The sequence below is a fragment of the Perissodus microlepis genome, chromosome 11, assembly GCF_051167445.1.
Source record: "Perissodus microlepis isolate ML-2025 ecotype Zambia chromosome 11, ASM5116744v1, whole genome shotgun sequence".
NCBI lineage: Eukaryota > Metazoa > Chordata > Actinopteri > Cichliformes > Cichlidae > Perissodus > Perissodus microlepis.
The window spans coordinates 12,163,593-12,175,982 of NC_140471.1; the positions used below are offsets into that span (position 1 = coordinate 12,163,593).

A 12,390-nucleotide genomic window follows, 5' to 3' on the forward strand; every position below is an offset into this window, starting at 1 on the left:
GAGACAGAATTTTTGTGCACGGTTAGATATTATCTTTTTGTAACAAAATATAAAGGATCAACTTCAGTCTATGGCTCAACTAATATTAAAATAAATGAGCTACACAGAATACAGACAAAAAATGAAGTCTTAAAATTAAAAAAAATGACAAGGAAAAGAAACTCAGGAGCAAAAAAAACCAGAACAGACGTACTGACAGAAAAATTCTAACATACATTCACAGCTCATCAAGGAAAGAACTTAAAAGAAGTAAATTCAATTCATCCAAAAATCGTTGTCTAAATTGAGGCTAAAAACTTGGTGAACTTTATAGTAACACTGCATATAAGAGAGCAACATAAGCATAGTTCCTGATGAAGTTAGCAATGCACTTAAGTTCAGTCCCAACCAATCGACTTAAAATGTACACTGTTTAGCTTTAAGCTACTTTAAAAAAAAAAGTAAAACTAAGTTGTGGGCTGCACACGCACCTGAAAATATTACAGGTTTAAGACGGACTACAGACTTGGGTGTTATACTGGATTAGTAATATGAGCAGCTCCTTTCACTTTGTGCATGATAATTTTATCCATAGTTAGCATGAAAATGCTTCATGTTACTCAAATATGCATCAATACACACTGAAGTATCATTAAATATATTGTAATTTGTCACATTAACTGTAGGCAAAAGTTAATAAATGTATAAATTATTAGCATAAAAATCCGTTGTGGGATTCCTCTTTGCAGCTTTGATTAAATGGACCGAGGCAACAATCTATAACTGTGATTACTTTGACAGCATATAATCTGAAAAAAAGTGTTCTCAGCTTTGCCATGGAAACCAACTTGCAAAGTCTTGTGATTTTCACTGTATTAATTATTCTTATAAGAAGAGCTATGATGTTATTTTTCTGTCAAAGACAGACAGAGGCTGCAGACAGAAGGAGGAATGGATACATCTTTAATTTTCTATAAAATTACACAACTATACCACACAATACACAGTGCATGTGTGTGCCGTGCTGCCAGAGTACAAATCCCTCTGTCTTTGAATTCCCTTTAGTACACCATACCTTATCTTTCTGTATCTTAATCTTGTCTCTGAGCTTTTTTCCCTTCAAATACCGTGACATCCTCAGTCAAATCCTGATCATTTTCTTTCTCCTCTTTTTTCATGTCACCTATCTATCTAGTGATATCCCTCCACCCCACCCTTTTCAAATGTCTTCAGCTCAGTTAAAAAGGCATCAAGTTTTTGCTGTTTATTGAGGGAAAATGTGGAGACAGATTGTTTGCTTTGGGAGATGCTTGTCTGATGTTTGTACATGTGCCTCATTGCGTGTGTGCCTCAGTCTGCATCTTGTTCAGAGAAAGAATTAATCACTCACATCTTCCAGCTAAATAAGCTCAAGGAAGTTCAACGAGTGGGGGAGAAAAACAGGAGAGAGAGAAGATAATTAGAGAAGATGCTTTATCAGTTGCATTGACCGTGAGTTGGATGTAGACTGACATTGTAATACCAAAAGGTGCATACAGCTATAGCATGACTGCAACTATAAAACCTGCCATAAATTCATGACAAACTGCTGAAAAATTCCAATTCCATAACGCTGACTTTGATTTAAAAAAATGTGACCACACAACTTTGTCAGCTTTCTGACACAGTTCTTTTCTCAACAATACACATTGAAATTTTATCAAAGATGGATAACGTTCAGAGTCTACGGGCAGGATTTGTAATCTCAGTCTCAGAGTGACACCTACCAGTCATGCCTGGAGGGGTTTTCAAAAATTTCCCATTGAAATTTTGAATCACCACATCACACTTCTCTGTTGACTCCATCCTGGGATAAAGAAAAATAAAAGGAGGAACTTTAGGACAATTGCTACAAAATACAGAAGCTACAATTCTGTTTAGTTCAACTTAGTTTCTTCCTGTTAAAAGGGAGTTTTTCCTTCCCACTGTCGCCAAAGTGCTTGCTCATAGGGGGTCATATGATTGTTGGGTTTTTCTCTGTATCTATGAAGCGCCTTGAGGCGACTTTTGTTGTGATTTGGCGCTATATAAATAAAATTGAATTGAACATGCACAAAAGGTACTGAGGTTCTTTAAAAGTAATCCATCCAGATATAAGTGCAGTCTTGTAAGTGCCTTCTGGTTTATGCATCTTGGTTATCTATGAATGCCTGAGAAAAAGGCCTTAGGTAGGACTGTGCATGTCTGTGTGTTTGTGTGTCTGTTTTCTATGGGGTTTCCTCTCCTTTGTCCCAGTTTAAAAGCTCCATTCAGTCTGATCTGTTGTGTGTCATGTCCTCTTTGTCTGCCCCTATTCAGCTCTGCTCACCCAATCACAGCTCAATGACTAATTGCCTGCTTGGCAAGCAAAAGCCAGTGTGTCAGTCTGTGTGTGTGTGGAGAACAGCAAAACGGTGACGGTGACTGAAGAGTTAGAGGCTGTGTGTGTGTTCGGGATGTGAACATGCATGACTGTGTGGGTCGTGGGTTTTGTTCATGTAGCCAGTGACCCTGAATGTAGCTGACTTCATTCTAATCACTGACACACTCTAGGATGCAACTGAGAAGGCCCCCTTCCGTATACACATACATTCAAAGTGGATTTGTATCTGTACAGCTAAAATACCTTCAGCTGCAAATGGAAACGAATCAGCTCAGGATCACATTGTAATTATCTTAAAGAATGTGGATTATAGTAATTATATTAACATTTTTTTTTATTATGTGCCCAATATGTAATTATAGCAATCAGAATAAACATATGGTCGATAATTCACAAGTGATTTTTTTCCCCTCAGTGACCTTTAAGGCAGTGCAGTAATATCTAATATTTAAAAAAATAAAATAAAATCAAAGCCAGTAGTGGAAAGCATAATCTCAGTAACTCAAGAATCCCAAGTATCCTGCGGTACCTGGCAAAGCCAACTCCTCTGCTAAGGCCATTGGCATCCCTCAGTATCCGCGTGGAAATGACGTGACCAAAGGGCTTCAGCATGTTCTCCAACTCCTGCTCATCCATCGACACAGGCAGGTTAGATATGTAGAGATTGGTGGGGTCCTGCTCCTGTTGCTGTGAAGAGAGAGGGGTAGAGGGTGAACAATCAGTGTCAATTCAAACCAGAAAAGAGCAGATGCATCTGTTTTACAGTAATGTGCAAAGGACTTGAGCCACCTCTCGTTTCGTCATATTTTGCTTCCAAGGAGGCAGATGTACTTGTCGTTTTTTAAAGTGGTTTTGAGAAACAGGGCTTTCTTGAGGGTCTTTCAAAGTTTCAAAAGTGGACAGTGGCTGTTTTTTCACAAATTTTCAGTCCAGTCCTTGTACTTCACCTTTTCTTAGGAATGTTTTTTAAGCCACTTAAAAATGACATGAATGTTCAAGCATAAAGGAATCAAACTAAAAGAGTGAGCCAGTGTTGTGTCTTCTGTCTACATCTAACAGGCAACTTGGCAAACAACTACTTTTAAATTTGTATGTTTAGGCACTTATCTGATAGCAGCCTGCTGCAATAAACAAGGTGGTACCCTCTGTTTAGTGGAGTATATGAAAAATTGTAACAGTTTGAAGGGCATAAAACTGTATTTTGTACCAACAAGGTGATTCCCAAAGAGCTATTACATGCAAATTTATCATCTATTAGCATGGTGTGCAATGTGTGCTCCAAAAAAAAGTATCTGAGTAAACTGGACAATTGGAGGAAGTCATGTCCTTAAGAAATAGAAACAAAATCCAGGACCTTCAGGTAATCCATCTACTGTTCACAGAGGAATCATCAGAAATGGTGTCAGTGCAAGGAGCCATTTTTAAAGAAGGGAAACGAAGAGAAAAATCTGAGGTGTGCCAAATCATCACTCCATTGGACAGAAAGTCAGTGACAGGCCGTATATCGTCAGTATGTTCAGAGGTGAGAGGGGTACAACGGTGAGTGTCTCCATTCCAGCTAGTGGTGTCGAGGGCTTGTCGAAAGTAATGGAATTATGAACACAGAAAGGTACGGCCAGATTTTGAGACAGTACCATCCGGAAATTGGCAGTGGCTTCAGTTTTAGCATAACAATGATCTCAAACTTACTGCCAGTGCAGCAAGTTCAGATTTAAACACACACACACAATCAGTCATGGATTGGTCTCTGCAGAGCCATACCAAATATTGACTTTCAAGCTTGTCACAATTTTGTCTTCTGTTTACAGATTTCAGTAAATCCCTACACCTGTTTCCTATTTTCCTCAGAAAATATGAAATGAGAGGTGACTCAGGACTTAACTCTTAATTCTCTCAAACTTAAGCCAGTAAAATGGCGGCTCATCAATAGAGAAAATGGGTAAAATATTATGTTACAGGAAAATAACCATTTCATCTATTCATTCATAATAATTTAGCTTCTTAAAATATGTGTTACAAATATAAAGTGATGGCAATGGAAAATAGACGTTGACTTAACACTGCGTTTTGTGTAAAAGGTTCAGAAGCTGACTATTTTGCTTCCCCCAAATCTGGTTTTCCAGCAATAAATGCATTAAATGTTAAGCTGTTTATGTCCATGTTTATGACTGAACACTCCACTGCAACATATCTGTGAATTTAACTCTAGAAGAAGCATATCTTTGCGAATGGGAATAAAAATTTCATTGAGAAGGCAGAACATTCACTTCATGCTCAGACCCCTGAAGCAATAAGGAAACCCCCTCCAGATTCATAAATGTTAACAGAGATGTATTAAATTTTTCCAGGGGAATGAAGGAACCTCCTCCTTATGTGCTTCTCAGTTAGTTATACTAGTATACTTCAATTATTTTTTGCTCTGCTTGGCAGCACTCCACTGAAATGATCCTCCGCAGGAGACCAAAGCCTGTGTGTGTGGTGCTTACAAATTAAAATAGCATTGAATCTAGAAAATGATCTGACAGAGTGGTATTTTTTTTTTTTAAACAAAGGATTAAGTACAATACATGCATGGTCCATAACAACATGATTTCAATCTATTACTTCAGTATTTCATGAACATTATTAGCCATTTCCCAAGAGTTTCTGTTGATGCTGTAAATGGTTCTGTGATGTTTCATAACTCACAACTGCTGTAATGTAATGCTTATGTACATATTCACTTTAAGCTTGGTAATATCTTACAAATCATGAGGGCAGATTTGACTCATGACCACTATAAAACCTACAATTTCCGTTCTTGGCTTTTTCTAAACTAAAATACATTTTGACACAATCAGCAAGGATAAGTGTCTCCAGAGTCTACAAGACATTTCATAACATAAATAATGTCACTACTCATTTATATGTAACATAATTCTGCTGTTATAACGCAAAAATAATAGTGTGTAGCGTGTAACATGGTGTAATTCAACACAATTTTATCTCTGAAGCAACAGTTCACAGCAATAATATTCGTCTTAAGGTGCTTTATAAATTAAAGGTAAAGATCCTACAATATAAACATTGGCATATACTGTAAACACATGGTGAGTAAAAACAAAAGTCCAACAAGATGGAGTTTGTCTCCCAAACCCTAATAGCTGAATGTTAGGGTAAGTTCTAAGAACCACAATTAGGCCTGTGGTCCAACAGTGAACATGGTACTAGGAGGTCTTTGAGACAGGATGGGGCATGACCATTCAGGCCTTGTAGGTGAAAGTAAATGTTTTAAATTCAATTCTGGATTTAAACAGGGAACCAGCCTCTAGCCCTGCGACCTGTCCAGTGGTGTGCCCTGCTTCTCGACCTATGATAGCTGGGATAGGCTCCACATCCACGATAGGCAGTCATGGATATGGTTAATGTTTGTGTTGAAGGACACAAGCTTGACAAAAATAATTAGGTAGAAAGTAGAAGCAGAAAATTAAACATGTACATGCCTGGAGTTTAATTGATTTTTGTAATCTGGCTTTACACTGTAGAGCGATAACTATATAACCTGAACTGCAGTGTTTTCTAATCATTGTACATAAGGGAAGCATAAGGTGAAAAGCATCTGTCCCAGCTTTAACAAAAGTACAAATCAAAGCTTTGCATTTGCTTAAGTGTTGTGTTCTAGTATCTGCAGTGAAATACTGCAATTAACTATACTAAATGTTTCACTCAGCTCAAGCAGGACAAGGACAGCAAAAACACTGTCGGAGACCGCGACAAGATCATTAGTAACCGTCATTAGTGCCGTTTCTGTGTTACAGTGTACAAACCTGACTAAGATTCTTCAAAGTGACCATTCCTCTGCAAATTACTGAAAAATCTGGAGAGCAAGTTAATAATGGCTACGATTATAACCCATAAAGACCAATTACAAATAAAGCTTTATTGTACAGCAAAGAAAACCAACAAGGAGGCATTCATTGCTCTTTGCAAAAATAATTACTACTTATTTTTCTTATTTGACTAAATAATTTCCATCTACTGAATCAAGCAGCCATTTAACATTTAAGTTCTGTCAGTCTGAAAATCCCTATGTCAAAGTCAAGTGGCTTTTATTGTCATTTCAACCATGTACGGTGGTACAGTAGAGTGTGAAACGAGACAAAGTTCCTCCAAGACCCTGGTGCTACATATGACATATAACAAACACAGGACTATGTAAAGTGCAATGTGCAAAAATTGCCCAAATAACCAAGACAAGACAGTGCAACACTAGACGTAACAGGATGATACAGACAGAAGACAGTTCAATGGAAACATGAAAAATACTGAGTATTGTCCAAAACGTAACTTACTGTCTGAAGGTGTGCGTGTGTGTGCGCAAGATACTGGTAGTGACGTGTATGAAGGTGTGCATGTGTCCCTATGTGGGGTTATATGGACATTTATCCATATCTGATCTGCTGTCAAGGGATAACAGCAAAAGAAAATATTGCATAGTCAGTAAAACTCAAAAATAACCATTTGATTTGACTACCTGAGATAACTGAAGCATCATATTAACTTCAGGTAAAAAAAATTTAAAATACTTGTAGGTTTTGTCACTTTGACTCAGACTACATCACCAAGTAGGGCTGTGCAATATGACCAAAATCTTATATCCCGATATAAGATCTATCGTCCGATAACAATATAAATCACAAAAATTTAACATTGTTTTCGTAAATTTCTGTTTATCTCAGGCAGCTCGACTTGCGTGAAGTGTTTCCAGCTGGGTGTCATGTAGCTGGAGTCGTGTTTTAACCGATGTATGAAACAATACATTTTTAGACGTAAGTTGTAACGGCCGCCGTTTTCTTTGTGAGTATTCATTACACGGCGTGCTGCGGGGAAAAGCCTGTTCTAACATTTGAGACTAAGGTTTATTTTTTAGCACCTGATGGCTCTTTTTTGCTTCTCATCCAAAAATACTCTGCATACTCTTTCACGTGATTCAGTTTATTTTGAAAAGTCTCAACAGGATCTTGAGCTTTATTGTGAAAGGTTTATGTGGAAAATAAACAAGCGGACACGTGACGCGATGGTTTTAATATCGTTGTTGCTAACGACAACGCATAAATACAGGCGCTTGTCAGTCCGTAGTGTGGTTATATTAAATATAAGAGAAAGAGAGAAATTCAAGAAATTAAACGATACATCGGGGAAACCAAACAACCTCTGGCGAAGCGGATGGCACAACACAGAAGAGCTACCTCGTCAGGCCAGGACTCTGCAGTCTATTCACACCTACAGGCCAGTGTAGGGCTGTTCGATATAAAGATATATATCGGATAACGATATAAAAACGTCTATCGTTTCATTTTACGCTATCGTTTGTTTTGTGGTGTCGTAAAATAAACTGTTTAGGGCAATATTTTTTCATGGTTTTGATGGTCACAGTAGTGGCTATATTAATTTCTTAAAGTTCTCTTTCTCTTATATTTAATATAACCACACTACGGACGGACAAGCGCCTGTTTTTATGCGTTGTCGTTAGCAACAACGACGGTAAAACCATCGCGTGTCCGCTTGTTCACAATAAAGTTCAAGATCCTGTTGAGACTTTTCAAAATAAACTGAATCACGTGAAAGAGTATGCAGAGTGTTTACGGATGAGAAGCAAAAAAGAGCCATCAGGTGCTAAAAAATAAACCTTAGACTCAAACGTTAGAACAGGCTTTTCCCCGCAGCACGCTGTGTAATAAATACTCAAAGAAAACGGCGGCCGTTACAACTTACGTCTAAAAATGTATTGTTTCATGCATCCGTTAAAACACTCGACTCCAGGTACGCTGCGACGGCCAGCTGGGAACACTTCACCCAAGTCGAGCTGCCCGAGATTCACAGAATTTACAGAAAATGTTACATTTTTGTGATTTATATTGTTATCGGGACGATAGAATTCTTATATTGGGATATGAGATTTTGGTCATATCGCACAGCCCTAGGCCAGTGAACACTCTTTCAAGGATGAGGAAGTACACATCTTGGACAGGGAGGAAAGCTGGTTTGAGCGTGGAGTCAAGGAGGCCATTTACGTGAAAAGGGAAAGACCATCTCTGAATCGAGGAGGGGGCCTAAGGGTACATCTTTTGCCATCTTACAATGCTGTGATTGCAGCCATTCCCCAACGCTCTGTGAATGGTACTCATGGCCATTGATCAGTGGTCTTTGATTAGTGGGTTTTGGTCAGTGGTTGTTGATCAATGGTCATGAGAATTTGCATAATTAAGATTAAGGAACTGACCTCCCAGCCCATTGTTCCCTCAGTGGGCTGGTTTCAGTCATTATGCAAATGTCCTGTTTATAAGATTGGGGAAACCTGCAGTCAGCTGAGACTGAAGAAGTCACTTGGATGAGTGACGAAACGTTTCTCCCACAAAACGCTACGTCCAGATGAACAGAATCAACTTTTTGGAGATAAACGACGTTTTTATATCGTCATCCGATATATATCGTTATATCGAACAGCCCTATCACCAAGGGGTCCTCCTTGTTTGAAAGAGACCAATGAATATAGCCAAAAAAAGTCTGTTTCTATGTCCATACGGCCACCTGACCGTAGTTTTAAGACAGACCTGAAACACTGATCTCATCATGAAAACATTTTAATAAGGTCTGTCTTGAAAAGCAGAGAAACTACAATTTACACAGGTCTGAAGCGAGCACAAGACTTTGATGATTTCAGTGATGTAACTCTTTCAGGGAGATGACTCTGAAAGCAATGACAGATACTACAGCTGTAAAATTCTGCAGCTTTGATGTTGCTTCTTTCGTCTGTCACTGCTTTTATAAATGGGAGCGCACAGAAACATGCACGCAAATGTAAAGGAGTATGTCCAAAGTCAGAGGCTCTGTGTGGGAAGACAATTGTGTCATCTTACATTGGACACTCAGCCAAAGGAAAACCCTTGCTGATGGAGAGATATATTCAGATGTTAGAAAGAAAGGTAAAATATTTCAGACTTCTTCACTGAAGTCGTTCTGATTCTGAGTCACTGATTGCATAGATTGCACAGTCTGCCAAGCTTGGGTCTCCCACTTTCCAAGCATCTCTGGTGCATGCAAAGAAAAGACTTCAGTGGATAAAGAAAACATTTAGATTCAAAGACAGGCTCATCAGGTAGCTCTTTTATTGCATAAACACAAAGGTATTCACACACAAACACATGTACACACACCCAAACTGCTGATCTCTAAACCTTGGGGAGCCAGTGGCTACGATGTGCCGTGAGCATGGTTTGGGTCTACTGCAGAGAAATACGAAACTATTCTGAGACAGAATTGTTCTGAGAAATCTTCTTTACCAAGGTCACCATGAAGGCATACAATTCACATATTTTTTCACATAATTTTCATACCGATTAAACCATTCAATAACCCTTTGAGCCCCATCCTAGAAGAGACGATTTCAGTCATGAAAGAAATCTAAAACATATGATAACGGTGGTCACTAAAGCAAGTTTGTATTGATTTGCATCTACCTTCCCCCCACCCTTTTCTTGATGATGGTGGTGGGACGGTTCCCAAACTATTCCAAAGAAATTCCTTCTATAGCATAACAGAGCCACTGGGTCCACTTACTGTGGAGTGGCACAGTTTCCATTTTTCTTTCCTGTAATTTGTCACAGACACTGGAAGCACAGTAAGGACAGGGGTTGATGTCTTCATGCCCATTACAAAGAAAAAGAATGAGTATGTTAATGCGGGCACCTGAGTTTTAAAGCAGGTTAAAAATGTTATCGCCACACAAAGATGATCTCAAGGACCTTTTATTATGATTCAAACAAACAACCATGTGTGTCTGACGATACCGTGAGCTTACTAGTAATGAAAATAACACAGAAAAATACATTTTTGCTTCAACACAGAGCTTTGATTTTGAAGAAAAAATCTACCAATAATACTGGCAGGCCAATATTGTTGGGTGATATTAGCTATTAGCCAAAATATTGGTGTGTGCATTTATAACAGGCGATAGATGAAAATTTAATAAAGTTCAAAGAGACATGAAAAAAAAAAAATCCTCAAACATTTTATGTTGATGTTGCATAGTTTGTCCACCAGAAGGCACTCTGCAACTTCCCTTTTGGAATACCATTTATGCAACCAAAGCTGATCCAATCAGAGTTCGGCAGAGCATTAAATAAATAACTACACATAACTGAGAAATCTGGTCATGTTTCCTTTGTCTGAAAGGAAAGAAAAAATTGGCTAATATATCAGATTTCCAGATTTTTAAATCACCTAATATCGGTATCACATCGATCTTAAAAATCCTACATCAGCCAGGCTCTATTATTATTTGTCAACCAAAGCCTTAATATAACATGTCCAGTGGATTTATATAGCTATGTGAAAAATTGTTACAATACACAATAGGGCTGCCACGATTAGTCGACTAGTCACGATTACGTCGACTATCAAAATCGTCGACGACTGATTTAATAGTCGACTCGTCGTTTGAAGCTTTGTAAGATCCCAAAAGACGCAGGAATAAGTAGTAGGATTTAAGAGTGTAATAACGGACTGAAACAGAAGATGGCAGCACTGCATGTACAAGGATGACAGCTGCCGTTAAACCCCGAAGAAGAAGAAACTGTGTCCCAGAATTCATAGCGCGACCCTGCTCAGTTTCCAACAATGGCGGCAGCTAGTTAGTTTTAATATTACTCTTATTATTCTTTCTGGGTCACAAAATAAACGTTTAACATATTTTCAGGCGAGAATGTAGCTGTGTAAACCTCAAATATCTGCTCAGTTCATCAAGACACCACATATTTTCAAAAGTGCTCCGACGTTTTCGGAGACGTCTGTTACCCACTAGCTCGATAGTTAGCCGGGGTTCAAGGGTCACTAGAGCCCGTGAGAACACCGGACTCCTGGCAAATCGTTTTCAAACCCACCGCCGTCTTTCGCTACTCAGGTTAAACATGATGTATAAGTCACTTAGATAACTTAAAAATTTTATTGTTTTTTTAGTATTTTATTTGTTCCTGAGTAAATCTGTTTGGCTGAGATTAAAGTTATAGTTTTTACACAGCTGAATAAACGTCAAGCAGACAGCTGATTATCAGAAGTGAATATATAAATATCAAGAATATACTCCGGTGTCCTGTTATATTTTAGATAGCAAGGAGTTTATTAAACTTCACCGAAACAATCTGCAAATTTCATTAAAATTTAATAAACTATCATCTTGTCTTTATTTTTAGTTAGCACATACCTTAAACACTTAAAGCTGTAAGCTAATGATAGTTATATAAGAGCAGATGCTGCTGGTGCAATAAGCTGTACGTTTTACGTCCAATGGATGATGATCTGATTAGTCGACTAATCGCAAAAATAATCGGTGACTAGTCGACTATCAAAATAATCGTTTGTGGCAGCCCTAATACACAACCAGTTTTAAGGCTCTCTAAACTGTAAAAACCCAAGAGAAGATTCAGCAGTGAAACACTCTCTAAAGCTAATAAGGGAGAAAGCTGCAAAACTGTATCGCTGCACATCCAAATTACAGGAAACCACTAGAGAAATCGCAGAGGAAACTAAAACACAGCAATTAGACTGTTGAAAGTCTGAATTTCTGTCATTCAAACAAATAAGCTGCAGACTCTATGCTGTGCATTACTCTTACTGTGGTACCATTGACAGAATCCCTCTCCTGCTGTTTGCAAACCACTAAAAGATTAAATGGTAAACCAGAACATTTCCTAACCCTGTGGCCAGTTTGGTCATCATGTGTCTTATACAATATCTTTCAGCAGTTCGTCAATTTCAGAAGAAAAAACTGGGTCAGCTGTTGTTTAGGCACACATTTTCCATATAGTTTGTAATTTCTCTAACGAGGGGAATGAATGCAGAAAAAAACAAGAGGGAAGCCATAACCTCACTACTATTCTTCTAAATTTATGTCTTTCGTGCCTAAAAATTTTAGGCTCTCTTTCCATCATTCTTATTGGCTCCATCGGGGGAAATCTCGTGGAAGATGAGCA

General features: G+C 38.3%; 1 protein-coding gene across 4 annotated transcripts in view; it reads right to left on the bottom strand.

The window, feature by feature from the left end:
- The window catches only part of rbms3 (RNA binding motif, single stranded interacting protein), a 164,682-nt gene that overhangs the window by 33,974 nt on the left and 118,318 nt on the right, over positions 1–12,390 (bottom strand). For all 4 annotated transcript variants that reach the window (XM_084942680.1, XM_084942679.1, XM_084942677.1 and 1 more), the window contains exons 5-6: positions 2,910–3,067; positions 1,746–1,825 (exon numbers count right to left, since the gene is read on the bottom strand). In XM_084942680.1, the coding sequence (XP_084798806.1) occupies positions 1,746–1,825; positions 2,910–3,067 (238 nt within the window). The remainder of the gene's footprint in view (positions 1–1,745; positions 1,826–2,909; positions 3,068–12,390) is intronic.